Genomic DNA, 20,146 nt, shown 5'->3' with positions numbered 1-20,146 from the left:
CATGATAATTATATTATCTGCATTTGTCACTAGATCAGCCACAAATTCTGAAAATTCATCTAGGAAGCCAGAGTAAGCCCCGGGTGGACGGTAAATAACAGCAAGATAAAATGACGGTAAAGCGGTGGATCGGACAATGAGAACTTCAAATGTTTTAAATACATTAATTGAACGAGGCCTAAATCTAAGCTCAGAATTTGAGATGAGGGCGACACCGCCACCCTTTTTTCGAGGACGCGCCACATGCGAGCTCACAAAATTTGGAGGCGAGGCCTCGTTAAGCGGCAGCAGTTCATTAGGTTTTAACCAGGTCTCGCAAAGACCAAAAACCTTTAGATTATGTTCCGTGATAAGGTCATTAACGAGAACTGCTTTCGTATGAAGCGATCTAATATTCATAAAACCGAGTTTAAGTGTAATCGGTCGATTAGGGTGCGTATCTATCGAAGGATTTTTAAACGGGATGCGAGTAAGATTGTTTTCTCTAGGCCTGACATCACCTCTCAAAAGTTTATTAGCGCGGTGGGACGAAACGACCGTGGAAATTTGATGGTGAATATTTGTTACACGTGAAGTTATCTAAAACAGGCACCGTTTAATCAGCAAGATCGGTCGGGGTGGAGTGATTGAATTTGTCTACTACCCCAGTAGAAAGTGTGTTACGTGTACTGTAGCACTATTCAAACTGTCGCGCTCTAGTCTACACGAGGAGCTATGTGCATGCTGAAAGTCTAGCCTAGTGCTAGTTAACTTTAACTTAACAGACTCCAAACCCATCCTCACAGTTGGTCTAATCACCTGTGCCCTGGCCTGCTCTAAAGTGACCTGTCATGAGTGGCTCAAACAGTAATCTATATTCCTAGAAAGAGTAAAGGCGCCTTCACGGTTAGGGTGAAGGCCGTCCTTCCTCAGCAGGTCGGGGCGGCCCCAGAAGGAGGACCAGTTATCTATAAAATACAGTCCCTGCTTTTTACAGAACCCAGCCATCCATCGATTAAGGGAGACTAATCTACTAAACCTCTCATCAGTGCCTCTCCCAGGCAGGGGGCCAGAGACAAATACTCGATGCCGACTCAGCTTTCTGGCGAGATCACAAGTCCTCGCTATGTTTTTCTTTGTGATCTCTGATTGTCTCATCCTAACATTATTGGAGCCGACGTGTATCACTATGTCCGAGTAGCTCGTGCTGGTGGAACTACGCTGTTGACTAGGCCTATTGCGAGTCAGCTCCCTAAGATTAGCTTCTATGTCGGGTGCTCTGCCCCCAGGAATACACATTACCGTGGCTGGATTTTTAAGAGTAATATTACGGGTAATGGAGTCACCTATGACCAATGTGCGAGGGCCAGTAGACCGAGATGACTTTGGCTGGCTATGCATCTTACCTGGCTCATCGCAATTAGCAAGCCGCTTGGGGCTAATGCTAACCGGGCTAGCGGGCTGACTACAGCCCGCGTCTGTGTCCGCCACATCTACTGTTATCGCACTATTCTGCTCTAACTGGCGGACACGTCCCTCTAGCAGGGACAACCTCTCTAAGAGAAGGGTGCAGTTGGTGCACGAAGCCGTACAAACCTCTTGGTCCGCTGCCATACTTTGTGTCCGAAGATCGACGATCGAGAGCCTAACGGCGACGTGGGCCGAATTTGAGTTATTCATAAAAAATGGATTTAGAAGAAAAAGTCGCTCAACCTCCCTGGCACTCAGTCTCCATGGACTATGATGTTTGCAGATGACATTGTGATATATAGTGAGAGTAGAGAGCATGTTGAGTATCTTTGAGAGGTGGAGGTATGCTCTGGAGAGCAGGGGAATGAAAGTCAGTAGGAGTAAGACCGAGTACATGTGTGTGAATTAGAGGGAACCTCGTGGAATAGTGTGGTTACAAGGAGCAGAGGTGGTGAAAGTAGAGGAGTTTAAATACTTGGAGTCAACTGTCCAAAGTTCTGGAGAGTGTAGCAGAGAGGTGAAGAAGAGAGTGCAGGCAGGGTGGAGTGGGTGGAGAAAGGTGCAGAAGTGATTTGTGACCAAAGAATATCTGCAAGAATCAAGGGGCAAGTTTATAAGGCAGTAGTGTGACCAGCGATGTTGTACGGCTTAAAGATGGTGGCACTAACAAAAACACTGGCGACAGAGCTGGAGGTGGTACAGATGATTTGGTAGTGATGAGGATGGACAAGATTAGGAATGAACATATCAGAGGTACAGCTCAGGTGAGACGGTTTGGAGACAGAGAGGTGAGATTGAGATGTTTTGGACATGCTGATGAGGGACCAGGGGTATATAGGGAGAAGGATTCTGAGGAACCACCTGGCAGGAGGAGAAGAGGGAGGCCAAAGAGGGAGTTTATGGATGTGGTGAGGGAGGGCATGCAGGTGGTTAGTGTGTCAGAGAAAGATACGGAGGACAGAGTGAGATAGAAACAGTTGATCTGCTATGGCGACCCCAACGGGAGCAGCTGGAAGGAGAAAAACCTCTATGGCAGTCATTGATATGACAGAAGAAAGTCTTTGACACAATAAATCATAATATTCTGTCAACAAAATTGGAGCGTTTTGGGATTAGAGGGTTAGAATTGCAATGGTTGAAAAATTACACGGAGAAGAGACTGCAGATTGCGGAGATAATAAGTTTCAAATATAACCTGTGGTGTACCACAAATATCAATATAAAGACCAAAATTATTTAGATATGTGTTCATAAACAACATGCAAGGCTTCCAGTATATTAAAGTACATTACCGTAATTTTCGGACCATAAGTCGCGTTTTTTTTCATAGTTTGGGGGGGGGGGGGGCGTCGATTTATACTCAGGAAAGACATATGTGAATTTTTTCGCAAATTTTTAAAATTCAAATATCCGGGATGTAGTGAAACCGCGATAAACGAACCGCGATGTAGCAAGGGATTACTGTCATTTGACCTGCAAGTGACGTCAGCAGCGCGGCGGTTGTTTACATAAGGAAAAAGGATTCTATCACGGGATGACGAAGATGACGAAGGGCCCCACATGATTTGGAGTGACACAAGGTTTGAAAAACGTATTTATGTTTTAGTTATTTGATATATTTTATTTCGTGCAGCAACTTGTATATGTTTTTATCGTTACAGTTCAGTAGTTGTTGGCTCGTTGAACTCTTGTTTTGTTAAATAAAGAGCCGTTTACCAAACCCACGTGTTTCCTGGTACTTTGTTAACACTACAATATAGTTGTATACTAGATCTGTGCGGCGCGCACGCGGCGCTGTTGACATAAAGGACGAGGAATTTGATCGATGGATTTAATGATTAGGAGTGACACAGATGGTTTGATAATATTGTTGTTATATGATAGTTACCGTATTTGCCGGTGTATTGGTCGACCTTTTTCGATCCAAAATCGACCGAAAAAAATCGACCTCGACTTATACACCGAGTCATAAAATTTAACTTCGTATTCATCGCTTCAAATGTGATGGTAACCAAGGCTGTTTCTCATGCATCTCATTGTGCGTGGGTGTGCGTCCATCAGGCTCATCAAACAGCGAGAAACTGAATCATTATAAAGCGTTCGTCGCATTAACACGCATCCTCAGCAACAATTTCAAATATTCTCACCTCAATAACGGACATCGAAAGCCAGGCAGCGACGATGACTGCTAGGGGGAAGTACTGGGTATTGAGCGAATGTGCGAGTCATCGCGCGTCCACCAACGACAATAACTACCGGTACGTAAACATTCAATCGCCATGTCTAAATGAATGTCGTTGGCACTTAGAAAATATTCGCCAAACTTGGCCAGACTTCCAGGGGAAGAGGCCAAATTTTCACTTGTTCTGGCCGACCGGAGGAACCAGCCGAGGCGGACACTTTACGGCGGTTGAGTCGTTGGCACTTAGAAAATATTCGCCAAACTTGGCCGGACTTCCAGGGGAAGAGGCCGAATTATCACTTGTGGTGGCCGACACGGGGACCCAGCCGAGGCGGACACTTTACGGCGGTTGAGTCGTTCGCACTTTGAAAATATTTGCCAAACTTGGCCAGACTTCCAGGGGAAGAGGCCGAATTTTCACTTGTGGTGGCCGACTTGGGGAACCAGCCGAGGCGGACACTTTACGGCGGTTGAGTCGTTGGCACTTAGAAAATATTCGCCAAACTTGGCCGGACTTCCAGGGGAAGAGGCCGAATTTTCACTTGTTCTGGCCGACATGGGGAACCAGCCGAGGCGGACTCTTTATGGCGCAAGAGCCGTTGGCACTTAGAAAATTTGAACCGGGCGGCGTGCGTGAGTGCGCGGCCCGCTGGAAGTCGAATGAGGCTCCGCGATTTCATCCGCGGTGCTTATAAAGTGCCGATCCGCTCGGCCGGAGCTATTTTCGGCCACCCGGCGCGTGTGCACGGCCTCCCGGCTGTGCCGGGCGGCGTGCGCGAGCTCGCCGGCTGCTGGAAGTCGAATGAGGCTCCGCGATCTCCTCCGCGGTGCTTATAAACAGCCGATCCGCTCCGCGGGAGGTATTCCCGGCCACTTGGCGCGTGCGCATGGCCTCACGGATGTGCCGGGCGGCGTGCGCGAGCTCGCCGGCTGCTGGAAGTCGAATGAGGCTCTGCGATCTCCTCCGCGGTGCTTATAAAGAGCCGGTCCGCTCGGCGGGAGCTATTTCCGGCCACTTGGCGCGTGTGCACGGCCTCCCGGTGGTGCCGGGCGGCGTGCGCGAGTGCGCTGGCCGCTGGAAGTCGAATGAGGCTCCGCGATCTCCTCCACGGTGCTTATAAAGTGCCGATCCGCTCGGCTTGGAGCTATTTCCGGCCTCTCGGTGGTGCCGGGCGGCGTGCGCGAGCTCGCCGGCCGCTGGAAGTCGAATGAGGCTCCGCGATCTCCTCCGCGGTGCTTATAAACAGCCGCATGCACACGGCCTCCCGGAATTTGAACTTATTTCGTCAATAAATTTCGCATATTGAATTTTGAAGTTTAATATAATGCAACAATTGAGCTCGACTTATACAAAGGATATATCATAAAATCGTAAATTTCCGTCGAATTTTAGGGGGTCGACTTATACACCGAGTCGACTTATACACCGGCAAATACGGTACTTGAAATATACTTTATATATCGTTATATGGGTCTGTGGAATAATTAGAAATGCAACTTACGAGTCCGATGTCAGCGGCGCATATGTGGCGCATACGCGGCATTGATTACATAAAGGACGATCGATGGATTTAATGAATTGGAGTGACACAGATGGTTTGATAAACGTGTTATTTATGTAATACTTGTTTGAATAACTCTGAATGTTACTAAGGCCCGTTCTCAGCTCCTCGTTTGTGTATATGTCACGTTAGCATACCATATCGTTTAGCCTGTTGTTGCTGGTTCATGTCTGTTCTTGGTGTTGGATTTTGACAAATAAATTTGCCCCAAAAGTGCGACTTATACTCCGGTGCGACTTATATATGTTTTTTTTCTCACTTGTGCATTTTATGGATGGTGCGACTTATACTCCGGTACGACTTATAGTTCGAAAATTATGGTATTTTTGCTGGTGACACAAATGTTTTCTGCTCAGGAGAGAATCCAAAGCAGATGATGAATGAATGAGTTGAGAATTAAAATTGTGATTTGCTGTGACCAAATAATCTTTAAATCTTAACAAAATTTATGATTTGTTAAAATTGTGTAATTCCAGCCACTGCAGAAATGAAAATAGACACTGCCACCCTGGAAAGGATATAAGAATACATTTTAAGGAGTTATTATTGACTCTAAAATTCTTTGGAAATCACGTGAATTATATCAGACATAAAGTTACATACACTGTACTGCACTCTTGTATTACTGTATCTTCCCTATTGTGTGAAGGTGTGGAGTAATACTGATAAGAGCACTGTACAACCAATATGCATCATGTAAAAAAGAGCAATCAGAATAGTAAACAATGCAGGTCAAATTCCATACTCAGGAGTAATGTTTTTTGTAATCAGTAGATGTCTGAACTATTTCCCAACCATTTCACACTCCCTAGAGCCCATGGACCAGATGCCATGATCTTGGTGGATGGACAGCCATTGCAGACTAACGGAGAGTTGGGTTTGTCACAGATGCTTCACATATCCAGTCAAATTGCAGCAGGGATGATCTACCTTGCATCACAACATTTTGTGCACCGTGATTTGGCTACCAGAAACTGTCTGGTAGGAAATGCCCTACAGGTGAAAATAGGAGACTTTGGCATGTCAAGAGACATTTACAGCACTGATTATTATAGGGTAAGGTCATACTTAATTGCTTCATCAATCGGTCTACTGTCATTTGCTCGTATTTTTAATCTGTACAGAATGTGTGTACAGTACTCCCTACTAAACTAAACAAATTGCAAACAATCGGGTCCCGAAAATGTCAATTGAGATCGACCAGTCAGGTCAAAATTATTGAACACCCAAGTACCTTCTTATTCTACTGTTGTTCTATGGTTATATATTTTTTAATATACAGTGGAGCCTCGGTTTTCGACCACAATCCGTTCCAGAATGCTGTTCGAGAAGTGAATCGTTCAAATTACGAATCATGTTTTCCCATTACAAATAATGGAAGAAATTGTAATCCGTTCCAAGCCCCCCAAAAAAGCTTTTTTAAAGCATTTTTTCATTATTTTACACCATAAATTGCATACATGAGTAGGTAATGTATAAATAAATAATATGAATAATAAACTGAACTAGAATTTGCAATTCCTGAAGAAATTGCGTGTGAAGGTGAAGAGGTTGAATAAATACTTGGGGAATGCTGCAGAATGATGTTGAAAAGAGTTGAATCGGTTGAAAAATGTAGAAATTACAAGGGAAAAGGAAATTTGGGAAAATTGGGTGTGAATTTCAAAACTGAAAATTTGGAATTTTGGGTAAGTGGGAAGTTGTGGAATAGGTAGGAAAATGATGAACAGTTGAAAGGTGGAATGGGTTGAATAAGTTGAATGGGTTGAATAAGTTGAAAAAAGTAGAAATTAGAGTAGAAAACCAAAATTGAACAGTTGAAAGTTGGAACGAGTTGAATCGGTTAAAAAATGTAGAAGTTAGAGCAAATCTTGAATCCTAATAAAGAATGAATGGGAATTAAAAGAAAAAAAAATTGCGCCAAAATCTTTTGAAATTTGGAACAAAAGGAAAAAAACTGCTTCAGGAGGTTCACTTTTGGGGTTAAAATGTAGAAACGGGTTTAATCGGTCAAAATTTGCAAAAGTTAGCGCAAATGTAGGTATTTTGGGCACTTAATGTTGAAATATGGTCACTTCCGGTTTGATTTGGGTCACTTCCGGTCTATTTGAGTCACTTCCGGTTTGAATAGAGGCACTTCCGGTCTAGCTGAGGTCACTTCCGGTTTATTTGTGGTCACTTCCGGTTTAAAAAGGTCACTTCCGGTTTAAAAAGGTCACTTCCGGTTTGATTTGGGGTCACTTCCGGTTTACCTGAGGTCACTTCCGGTTCATTTGGGGTCACTTCCGGTTTGATTTGGGTCACTTCCGGTCTATTTAGGTCACTTCCGGTTTGATTAGAGGCACTTCCGGTCTATTTAGGTCACTTCCGGTTTGATTAGAGGCACTTCCGGTCTAGCTGAGGTCACTTCCGGTTTATTTGGGGTCACTTCCGGTTTAAAAAGGTCACTTCCGGTTTGATTTGGGGTCACTTCCGGTTTGATTTGGGGTCACTTCCGGTTTACCTGAGGTCACTTCCGGTGCATTTGGGGTCAATTCCGGTTTGATTTGGGGCACTTCCAGTTCATTCCGGGTTCATTGGGGCACTTCAGGGTCAATCCAAGATGGCCGCCACTCTGGAAGTGGGGGTCAAGGGTTGAATTGTGGAAGTGGGGGTGAAGGGGGTGAATATGGTAAGCATAAGGTGAACAAAGTGAATAAAGTTGGAATGGGTTGAATCGGTTGAAAAATGTAGAAATTAGAAGGGAAAAACTAAATTTTGGGAAAATTTGGTGTGAATTTCAAAATTGAAAATTTGGAAATTTTGCTAAGTGGGAAGGTGTGGAATAGGTAGGCAAAAGATGAACAGTTGAAAGTTGGAACGAGTTGAATCGGTGGAAAAATGTAGAAACTAGAAGTGAAAAACTAAATTTTGTGAAATTTTGCAAAATTTTGTGCAAATTTTAAAAGTGAAAACGTGAAATTTTTGAATTTGGCAAGTTTGGGAATGTCCCCAATGTGATTTGAATGTGTTGAAATAAGTGAATTTCAAACTGGAACAACAAAAATGTGAAATGTTGAATCTGCCATTAAGAATGAATGGGGAAAAAAATGCCACAAAATCGTGAATTTTGTGAAAACGGAAAATTTTTCGAACAAAAAAAATGTAAGCAGCCGTGTCATGAATATTTGGAATAAGTGAAAAGTGGAACGGAGTGAATCGGTTGAAGTATGTGGAAGGAGTTAAGCGTCAAAAAAGTGAGCGGAATAAGTAGAATAATAATAATAACTAGAATTTGCAATTCCTGAAGAAATTGCGTGTGAAGGTGAAGAGGTTGAATAAATACTTGGGGAATGCTGCAGAATGATGTTGAAAAGAGTTGAATCGGTTGAAAAATGTAGAAATTACAAGGGAAAAGGAAATTTGGGAAAATTGGGTGTGAATTTCAAAACTGAAAATTTGGAATTTTGGGTAAGTGGGAAGTTGTGGAATAGGTAGGAAAATGATGAACAGTTGAAAGGTGGAATGGGTTGAATAAGTTGAATGGGTTGAATAAGTAGAAAAAAGTAGAAATTAGAGTAGAAAACCAAAATTGAACAGTTGAAAGTTGGAACGAGTTGAATCGGTTAAAAAATGTAGAAGTTAGAGCAAATCTTGAATCCTAATAAAGAATGAATGGGAATTAAAAGAAAAAAAAAATTGCGCCAAAATCTTTTGAAATTTGGAACAAAAGGAAAAAAACGGCTTCAGGAGGTTCACTTTTGGGGTTAAAATGTAGAAACGGGTTTAATCGGTCAAAATTTGCAAAAGTTAGCGCAAATGTAGGTATTTTGGGCACTTAATGTTGAATTATGGTCACTTCCGGTTTGATTTGGGTCACTTCCGGTCTATTTGGGTCACTTCCGGTTTGATTAGAGGCACTTCCGGTCCAGCTGAGGTCACTTCCGGTTTATTTGGGGTCACTTCCGGTTTAAAAAGGTAACTTCCGGTTTGATTTGGGGTCACTTCCGGTTTGATTTGGGGTCACTTCCGGTTTACCTGAGGTCACTTCCGGTTCATTTGGGGTCAATTCCGGTTTGATTTGGGGCACTTCCAGTTCATTCCGGGTTCATTGGGGCACTTCAGGGTCAATCCAAGATGGCCGCCACTCTGGAAGTGGGGGTCAAGGGTTGAATTGTGGAAGTGGGGGTGAAGGGGGTGAATATGGTAAGCATAAGGTGAACAAAGTGAATAAAGTTGGAATGGGTTGAATCGGTTGAAAAATGTAGAAATTAGAAGGGAAAAACTAAATTTTGGGAAAATTTGGTGTGAATTTCAAAATTGAAAATTTGGAAATTTTGCTAAGTGGGAAGGTGTGGAATAGGTAGGCAAAAGATGAACAGTTGAAAGTTGGAACGAGTTGAATCGGTGGAAAAATGTAGAAACTAGAAGTGAAAAACTAAATTTTGTGAAATTTTGCAAAATTTTGTGCAAATTTTAAAAGTGAAAACGTGAAATTTTTGAATTTGGCAAGTTTGGGAATGTCCCCAATGTGATTTGAATGTGTTGAAATAAGTGAATTTCAAACTGGAACAACAAAAATGTGAAATGTTGAATCTGCCATTAAGAATGAATGGGGAAAAAAATGCCACAAAATCGTGAATTTTGTGAAAACGGAAAATTTTTCGAACAAAAAAAATGTAAGCAGCCGTGTCATGAATATTTGGAATAAGTGAAAAGTGGAACGGAGTGAATCGGTTGAAGTATGTGGAAGGAGTTAAGCGTCAAAAAAGTGAGCGGAATAAGTAGAATAATAATAATAACTAGAATTTGCAATTCCTGAAGAAATTGCGTGTGAAGGTGAAGAGGTTGAATAAATACTTGGGGAATGTTGCAGAATGATGTTGAAAAGAGTTGAATCGGTTGAAAAATGTAGAAATTACAAGGGAAAAAGGAAATTTGGGAAAATTGGGTGTGAATTTCAAAATTGAAAATTTGGAATTTTGGGTAAGTGGGAAGTTGTGGAATAGGTAGGAAAATGATGAACAGTTGAAAGGTGGAATGGGTTGAATAAGTTGAAAATGTAGAAATTAGAGTAGAAAAACAAAATTGTAGAGAATTTTTGGTAAGTGGGAAGTTGTGGAATAGGAAGGCAAAAGAGGAACAGTTGAAAGTTGGAACGAGTTGAATCGGTTAAAAAATGTAGAAGTTAGAGCAAATCTTGAATCCTAATAAAGAATGAATGGGAATTAAAAGAAGAAAAAATTGCACCAAAAGTTTCTGAAATTTGGAACAAAAGGAAAGAAACGGCTTCAGGAGGTTCACTTTTGGGGTTAAAATGTTGAAATGGGTTTAATCGGGCAAAATTTGCAAAAGTTAGCGCAAATGTAGGTATTTAGGGCACTGAATGTTGAAATATGGTCATTTCCGGTTTGATTTGGGTCACTTCCGGTTTGATTAGAGGCACTTCCGGTCCAGCTGAGGTCACTTCCGGTTTATTTGGGGTCACTTCCGGTTGAAAAAGGTCACTTCCGGTTTGATTTGGGGTCACTTCCGGTTTGATTTGGGGTCACTTCCGGTTTACCTGAGGTCACTTCCGGTTCATTTGGGGTCAATTCCGGTTTGATTTGGGGCACTTCCAGTTCATTCCGGGTTCATTGGGGCACTTCAGGGTCAATCCAAGATGGCCGCCACTCTGGAAGTGGGGGTCAAGGGTTGAATTGTGGAAGTGGGGGTGAAGGGGGTGAATATGGTAAGCATAAGGTGAACAAAGTGAATAAAGTTGGAATGGGTTGAATCGGTTGAAAAATGTAGAAATTAGAAGGGAAAAACTAAATTTTGGGAAAATTTGGTGTGAATTTCAAAATTGAAAATTTGGAAATTTTGCTAAGTGGGAAGGTGTGGAATAGGTAGGCAAAAGATGAACAGTTGAAAGTTGGAACGAGTTGAATCGGTGGAAAAATGTAGAAACTAGAAGTGAAAAACTAAATTTTGTGAAATTTTGCAAAATTTTGTGCAAATTTTAAAAGTGAAAACGTGAAATTTTTGAATTTGGCAAGTTTGGGAATGTCCCCAATGTGATTTGAATGTGTTGAAATAAGTGAATTTCAAACTGGAACAACAAAAATGTGAAATGTTGAATCTGCCATTAAGAATGAATGGGGAAAAAAATGCCACAAAATCGTGAATTTTGTGAAAACGGAAAATTTTTCGAACAAAAAAAATGTAAGCAGCCGTGTCATGAATATTTGGAATAAGTGAAAAGTGGAACGGAGTGAATCGGTTGAAGTATGTGGAAGGAGTTAAGCGTCAAAAAAGTGAGCGGAATAAGTAGAATAATAATAATAACTAGAATTTGCAATTCCTGAAGAAATTGCGTGTGAAGGTGAAGAGGTTGAATAAATACTTGGGGAATGTTGCAGAATGATGTTGAAAAGAGTTGAATCGGTTGAAAAATGTAGAAATTACAAGGGAAAAAGGAAATTTGGGAAAATTGGGTGTGAATTTCAAAATTGAAAATTTGGAATTTTGGGTAAGTGGGAAGTTGTGGAATAGGTAGGAAAATGATGAACAGTTGAAAGGTGGAATGGGTTGAATAAGTTGAAAATGTAGAAATTAGAGTAGAAAAACAAAATTGTAGAGAATTTTTGGTAAGTGGGAAGTTGTGGAATAGGAAGGCAAAAGAGGAACAGTTGAAAGTTGGAACGAGTTGAATCGGTTAAAAAATGTAGAAGTTAGAGCAAATCTTGAATCCTAATAAAGAATGAATGGGAATTAAAAGAAGAAAAAATTGCACCAAAAGTTTCTGAAATTTGGAACAAAAGGAAAGAAACGGCTTCAGGAGGTTCACTTTTGGGGTTAAAATGTTGAAATGGGTTTAATCGGGCAAAATTTGCAAAAGTTAGCGCAAATGTAGGTATTTAGGGCACTGAATGTTGAAATATGGTCATTTCCGGTTTGATTTGGGTCACTTCCGGTTTGATTAGAGGCACTTCCGGTCCAGCTGAGGTCACTTCCGGTTTATTTGGGGTCACTTCCGGTTGAAAAAGGTCACTTCCGGTTTGATTTGGGGTCACTTCCGGTTTGATTTGGGGTCACTTCCGGTTTACCTGAGGTCACTTCCGGTTCATTTGGGGTCACTTCCGGTTTGATTTGGGTCACTTCCGGTCTATTAAGGTCACTTCCGGTTTGATTAGAGGCACTTCCGGTCTATTTAGGTCACTTCCGGTTTGATTAGAGGCACTTCCGGTCTAGCTGAGGTCACTTCCGGTTTATTTGGGGTCACTTCCGGTTTAAAAAGGTCACTTCCGGTTTGATTTGGGGTCACTTCCGGTTTGATTTGGGGTCACTTCCGGTTTACCTGAGGTCACTTCCGGTTCATTTGGGGTCAATTCCGGTTTGATTTGGGGCACTTCCAGTTCATTCCGGGTTCATTGGGGCACTTCAGGGTCAATCCAAGATGGCCGCCACTCTGGAAGTGGGGGTCAAGGGTTGAATTGTGGAAGTGGGGGTGAAGGGGGTGAATATGGTAAGCATAAGGTGAACAAAGTGAATAAAGTTGGAATGGGTTGAATCGGTTGAAAAATGTAGAAATTAGAAGGGAAAAACTAAATTTTGGGAAAATTTGGTGTGAATTTCAAAATTGAAAATTTGGAAATTTTGCTAAGTGGGAAGGTGTGGAATAGGTAGGCAAAAGATGAACAGTTGAAAGTTGGAACGAGTTGAATCGGTGGAAAAATGTAGAAACTAGAAGTGAAAAACTAAATTTTGTGAAATTTTGCAAAATTTTGTGCAAATTTTAAAAGTGAAAACGTGAAATTTTTGAATTTGGCAAGTTTGGGAATGTCCCCAATGTGATTTGAATGTGTTGAAATAAGTGAATTTCAAACTGGAACAACAAAAATGTGAAATGTTGAATCTGCCATTAAGAATGAATGGGGAAAAAAATGCCACAAAATCGTGAATTTTGTGAAAACGGAAAATTTTTCGAACAAAAAAAATGTAAGCAGCCGTGTCATGAATATTTGGAATAAGTGAAAAGTGGAACGGAGTGAATCGGTTGAAGTATGTGGAAGGAGTTAAGCGTCAAAAAAGTGAGCGGAATAAGTAGAATAATAATAATAATAACTAGAATTTGCAATTCCTGAAGAAATTGCGTGTGAAGGTGAAGAGGTTGAATAAATACTTGGGGAATGTTGCAGAATGATGTTGAAAAGAGTTGAATCGGTTGAAAAATGTAGAAATTACAAGGGAAAAAGGAAATTTGGGAAAATTGGGTGTGAATTTCAAAATTGAAAATTTGGAATTTTGGGTAAGTGGGAAGTTGTGGAATAGGTAGGAAAATGATGAACAGTTGAAAGGTGGAATGGGTTGAATAAGTTGAAAATGTAGAAATTAGAGTAGAAAAACAAAATTGTAGAGAATTTTTGGTAAGTGGGAAGTTGTGGAATAGGAAGGCAAAAGAGGAACAGTTGAAAGTTGGAACGAGTTGAATCGGTTAAAAAATGTAGAAGTTAGAGCAAATCTTGAATCCTAATAGAGAATGAATGGGAATTAAAAGAAAAAAAAATTGCACCAAAAGTTTCTGAAATTTGGAACAAAAGGAAAGAAACGGCTTCAGGAGGTTCACTTTTGGGGTTAAAATGTTGAAATGGGTTTAATCGGGCAAAATTTGCAAAAGTTAGCGCAAATGTAGGTAATTAGGGCACTTAATGTTGAAATATGGTCATTTCCGGTTTGATTTGGGTCACTTCCGGTTTGATTAGAGGCACTTCCGGTCTAGCTCAGGTCACTTCCGGTTTATTTGGGGTCACTTCCGGTTTAAAAAGGTCACTTCCGGTTGAAAAAGGTCACTTCCGGTTTGATTTGGGGTCACTTCCGGTTTGATTTGGGGTCACTTCCGGTTTACCTGAGGTCACTTCCGGTTCATTTGGGGTCAATTCCGGTTTGATTTGGGGCACTTCCAGTTCATTCCGGGTTCATTGGGGCACTTCAGGGTCAATCCAAGATGGCCGCCACTCTGGAAGTGGGGGTCAAGGGTTGAATTGTGGAAGTGGGGGTGAAGGGGGTGAATATGGTAAGCATAAGGTGAACAAAGTGAATAAAGTTGGAATGGGTTGAATCGGTTGAAAAATGTAGAAATTAGAAGGGAAAAAACTAAATTTTGGGAAAATTTGGTGTGAATTTCAAAATTGAAAATTTGGAAATTTTGCTAAGTGGGAAGGTGTGGAATAGGTAGGCAAAAGATGAACAGTTGAAAGTTGGAACGAGTTGAATCGGTGGAAAAATGTAGGAACTAGAAGTGAAAAACTAAATTTTGTGAAATTTTGCAAAATTTTGTGCAAATTTTAAAAGTGAAAACGTGAAATTTTTGAATTTGGCAAGTTTGGGAATGTCCCCAATGTGATTTGAATGTGTTGAAATAAGTGAATTTCAAACTGGAACAACAAAAATGTGAAATGTTGAATCTGCCATTAAGAATGAATGGGGAAAAAAATGCCACAAAATCGTGAATTTTGTGAAAACGGAAAATTTTTCGAACAAAAAAAATGTAAGCAGCCGTGTCATGAATATTTGGAATAAGTGAAAAGTGGAACGGAGTGAATCGGTTGAAGTATGTGGAAGGAGTTAAGCGTCAAAAAAGTGAGCGGAATAAGTAGAATAATAATAATAATAATAATAATAATAATAATAAAGGACAGCAATAACAATAGTGTGAAGGTCTTCAACTTCACACTAATAATAAAGGACAGCAATAACAATAGTTTGAAGGTCTTCACCTTCACACTAATAAAGGACAGCAATAACAATAGTGTGAAGGTCTTCACCTTCACACTAATAATAATAATAATAATAATAAAGGACAGCAATAACAATAGTGTGAAGGTCTTCACCTTCACACTAATAAAGGACAGCAATAACAATAGTGTGAAGGTCTTCACCTTCACACTAATAATAATAATAATAATAATAATAATAAAGGACAGCAATAACAATAGTGTGAAGGTCTTCACCTTCACACTAATAAAGGACAGCAATAACAATAGTGTGAAGGTCTTCACCTTCACACTAATAATAATAAAGGACAGCAATAACAATAGTGTGAAGGTCTTCACCTTCACACTAATAATAATAATAAAGGACAGCAATAACAATAGTGTGAAGGTCTTCACCTTCACACTAATTAATAGAGTAGCCTAGGCTGGGGAATGTATTACCGTATCTGTAGCAACTCACTTGTGTGTTTCATTCTAATAGTAAAAGATATCTTTTTAAATTGTGAGGGGAAAAAAAGCACATCAAAACATTCTTTTTATTTTTACCAATGAAAGACAACATTTCAAAGATCATGTGAAAGAAAACAGCAAAAACTTTTTCTTAATTTCAAAAAGGTTAGCACAGTCGCCCCTCTCGCAACATCACTTCATTTAAGAGTGTCTTTGTTTTTCAGGATCGAGCTTATTGTCGATTTTACCATGCAAAACTCCCGCGCCAACTCTGACACATGCACACCGGACTTATAATTTGCGATTAATTCTTTTTTAAATTCAACCGTTTTGCGCACTACTTTCCTCTTTTCGCCATGATCAGCTTTACTGCTCCCACTTGCTTCCTTTGGAGGCATGATTAGAGTTGACGCAATCCTCAGAGTAACGAGAAAGTAATAACGAATGGAGTCAGTTGGCATGCAGGTCCTCTCGGCTCATCTCGCGAGGTCGACGACGAAATTTCGTCCGACATCCGAAGCAAAAAAATCTCAAATTTTTTGTTCGAATACCGATTTGTTCGAGAACTGGGACGTTCAAAAACCGAGGCTCCACTGTACTTATATTTTTAATTTTTCATTTTCCCCCTTTTCTTGTCATCCCCGCTCACATTCTAAAAATTAACAATTTAAGAATTTTATACATTTCCACCTCCTTCCAAATTTTTGACCAATTCATATAATTTCAACAGTCACTCTACATTATAATGAGTTTCCTGCACTTTAAATAAGATGGAATTAGAAATTTAGCAGATTGGTGATTTTGGATGTACAACAATATTATACAATACTGCACTGTTCATGTTCAATAGTTAGAAGAGAAGACTATTATTGTTTAATACGTTGCAGAAAAATGTTATGGTTGATACACCGTATTGGCCCGAATATAAGACAACCCTGATTAGAAGATGACCCTCTCTTTTTCAAGACTCAAGTTTGAAAAAAGATTTTTTGAACACCAGATTTAATTTTTATACAGAAAATAATTACAGTACATCTGAAACAAATGATTATAACAATATATTCGAGAGAAAAAACATGTTATTTTGCCTCATTCAAATCATGCAAAAACTGTCTAGCACGTCTTAATATCTGAACATTTAAATATGTAAACTAAAGTGCAATCACATTTGTAAATGAATGGCTTCTGGTATTTGAAATGTAAATAAACCAATCTACTGTGATAAAACAACAAAATTGCAATAACTGCATTAACCATCAAAGAGAAGTCTAACTGTAACTGTCGTCTTAAAACAAATCTGAATAAGGAAAAACATTGCAATAAAATAATGCAAACTACTACCGCTATTGTTGGGGAGCCTGAGGACTGTATAGTATACTGTATACTGTGGCTCGGATGGTTATGCTCTTTTCGCCCCGGGTGTCAGTCAGAACACAGGAGGGAAGACGTGCTTCAGTTTTGATTGCTTTATTGAATTATTGGCAAAAAAGTAACAGGCACTGTGGCTCATAGGGCCATACAGGCAAACTGGCAAAAGGGTATAGGCACATGTTTGGTCGTAAGGATATGAGAGCAGGTGTGTGTCGTGTACATGGGTGAGTCTTTGGGTGTGTGAATGTGATTCTTGTGTGTTTGATAATTATATGAAGCGTGTGAAGGGTACGTGTGGGGTGTGTGTGGTGTGTGTGTGTGTGTGTTTGTGTGTGGTGTGTGGTTCTGCAACAGACAGAAATACAGCATGTAAGTCAACGCTCAACTTCTGACGTCACACAACACTAGTAGACGGCACACGTTACATAACTAACTGCGCGTAACGGTTCCGCTATACTAAATAACCATAAATGAAATACTCTCGGCAACACACCAAACATAAGTCATCGAGACAACAAAATACATTTGCTAGCGACCGTTAGTTGCCGTGCCGCTGTGTAACGGCTATTCGTACGATGCGAGGCAAACTTAAAGGAGCACACCGAAGCTATCAATCAAACAGCGCGCACACGAAACAAACCGCGATCAGACAAACAGCACAACAGTAGACAGTAGTAACAATGAAATTGTCAAGGTCAGGGGGAGCATGGAGCAGGACGACCAAGTGCAGCTTGGACCAGGGTTTATTGGTGAACTCAAAAAAGGCAAACTGACACGACGTAACCACAATAACATGAATGACTGACCGGGACGTGAAACCAGACGACATCAGGACATGACGACAGCAAGACCGGACGACAACACCTCATGACAGAACCAAGACAACAGACACATAGTGGACGAGACGTGACAGAAATGTATATATTCACTTTGTGTCAAAGACGATCACAGCAACATACTCAGTCGATACCAGCAACCTTTAACTTACCGCTGCGCACAAGCTCCAACAATCGCGATAAGCTGAGGTAACTCACGCGAAACTTAAGGCGCGGTGACGTAACTTCGCTTTAAAGATATCTGGCGCCATCTCGCGTTGTGAACGGTTATAATGTCTAGACCCCGAATGTGAGATGACCCCCACTTTTTCAGTCTTATTTCAATGCAAAAAACACCATCTTATATTCGGGCCAATACGGTACGTAGTATAAGGTACCCTTGTAACCGAGCTACATCACACAATATAGTCCGTGTGTGTCCGCGTGTGTGTGTGCGCGTGTGTGTGTGCGCGTGTGTGTGCTTGCACGTGCTGTTAGGTGGGAGGCCACAGTATGCTGCCTATTCGCTGGATGCCTCCAGAAAGCATCATGTACAGGAAGTTTACCACAGAGACTGATGTCTGGAGCTTTGGAGTTGTTCTCTGGGAAATCTTCACCAATGGAAAACAGCCCTGGTTCCAGCTGGCCAATAACGAGGTACACATTTTCTGACATTTACATGTATTTGACAAAATTGCATGTATTTTATGGCAGAAGATCAGTTTAGGGTATAACTTCCCTTTTGCCCCAAATCAGCTGGGATAGTCTCCAGCTCACCTGTGACATTAATTGGAATAAGCAATGAAGAAAGTGGAAGAATGGAATTCTAAATCTAAAAAATATATATTTATTTCAAATGGTGATTCAAAAATATTTGTATGGTTTGAAAATTTTATTTACATGAAATATTATACGCTTTAAATTACATCTACTTATGTCTTCACATTTTTATACTCTATGCTGCAGCGTAAGAGTTTATTATTACATGACGATAGCTTTTCAATATTGTATAACTTTGCTCATCCTTCTAGGTGATTGAGTGTATAACTCAGGGCAGGGTACTTGAGCGCCCTAGGCTCTGTCCCAAAGAAGTCTATGATATAATGCTAGGTTGTTGGCAGAGAGAACCACATCAGCGTCTCAACATGAAGGACATTCAGAGGACTATAGTATCTCTGATGAAAGCTGCACCAGTCTATCTGGACATACTGGGTTAGCAACAGACCATATGAAGAGGAAGGGAATATTAATTTACGACAAGGAGACAAGAAGTGAAATGGAATTAAATACATGACTAACGTCAACATAGCCCGACAGCAATGTTCTTGAGATTTACTTTCTTATTAAGAGACAGTTAACTCATGGTGGCACGCAATATAAGCCCTTAGAAATTTGTATGTATTTGTGCTGGAATGCAGCTGCCTGCACACCGATGAGAAAACCAGTTGATTCTTACTCATGAAAAGTTTAGTAGTAGAATAGTACTAACACATTTCCTCAGCACCCCTGTGGGCATGTTGTAACACTGGTCAACACATCTTTTTTTTTTTAAATTAGAGATGCAAGTAAACTTGCTTTGATTTTTTTTTTTTTCTATTCCTGGGCTGAGCTGCTCCCCATTACAGTGATCCCTCATTTATTGCGGCAGATGCATTCCAGAACCACAGCGAAAATCCGCGAAGTATAAATGGTATATGTATTATTGAGAAATTTAAACACCATTTTATTGAAATTTCCAACATGTAGTGTTTCTTGTTGGACGCTCGAGGGTATGGGTCATTTAGAAGAGTGGTTTTCCTTGCCAATCAGTGCAACATGTCCACTTTCAAAATTACCACACTACATTAACCCAGAGCACATCATGCATAGCAAAACCACAGTGAGTCACGGTTGCACATAAATCTCCTGTTGCATTGTGGTCTAGTACACATTAAAGCTATTTAAACCCTCCCCAATACTTTTACGCTACATAACCCTTTCCCATTCCCTTGATTACCATTCCCAGACTGTTCTGTGCATGTATTGTACCTTTACAGTAAATAAAAGGACAAACACCTGATAGTGTCACGTTTCCCGACTCATTCTGCAATGGTTGGTGCTTCTTCCCTCATGCATTGGGCCGTCTCCTGTACTTGAACTTCACGTCCGCAGTGACGTACATTGCTCAGAGGCACGCTCCACGCTATCAGGGCTCATTGCCGGTGTCCCAACTTCTGGACAGCAGTGCTTTTTTCCTAGGTCCGCGGCAGCCAGCTGCGCACCCCGCATTTGTCCTCAGTGAAGCACATTGCTCAGAGGCAAGCCCAACCCTATGAGCACTCATTTATGGTGGTTGGCCAAGATGGCAGCGCGTGCACACGCAGCGGCCATTCTCTGTCCCGTTCGGTGTTTTGTGAGTGTTTACTGAGTGTTTGTCCGGCAGTTTTGTGTATGTTCATCTCGTGTGATACGTCGTGCTACTAGTGCGGCGGGCATGTTCTGCTCAACATCGGCGGAAGTGGGTTTTATGACGTTCTGGACTTTGGTGCGGAGAGATTAAGGGCGCTCGGACTGCTTCGTCATGGAGCGACGCCGGACTGGCCT

At 41.0% G+C, this 20,146-nt stretch overlaps 1 protein-coding gene across 2 annotated transcripts in view; it reads left to right on the top strand.

The window, feature by feature from the left end:
* The window catches only part of LOC125970576 (NT-3 growth factor receptor-like), a 235,706-nt gene extending 216,086 nt beyond the window's left edge, over nt 1-19,620 (top strand). For both annotated transcript variants that reach the window (XM_068651159.1, XM_068651158.1), the window contains 3 exons: nt 6,006-6,249; nt 18,062-18,220; nt 18,595-19,620. In XM_068651159.1, the coding sequence (XP_068507260.1) occupies nt 6,006-6,249; nt 18,062-18,220; nt 18,595-18,780 (589 nt within the window). In that variant the 3' untranslated portion in view covers nt 18,781-19,620. The remainder of the gene's footprint in view (nt 1-6,005; nt 6,250-18,061; nt 18,221-18,594) is intronic.
* Nucleotides 19,621-20,146: the final 526 nt, after the last annotated feature.

Source organism: Syngnathus scovelli, chromosome 6 (genome assembly GCF_024217435.2).
Source record: "Syngnathus scovelli strain Florida chromosome 6, RoL_Ssco_1.2, whole genome shotgun sequence".
NCBI lineage: Eukaryota > Metazoa > Chordata > Actinopteri > Syngnathiformes > Syngnathidae > Syngnathus > Syngnathus scovelli.
The sequence above is the reverse complement of the archived record's forward strand: the minus strand, read 5'-3'. Positions and strand labels throughout refer to the sequence as shown.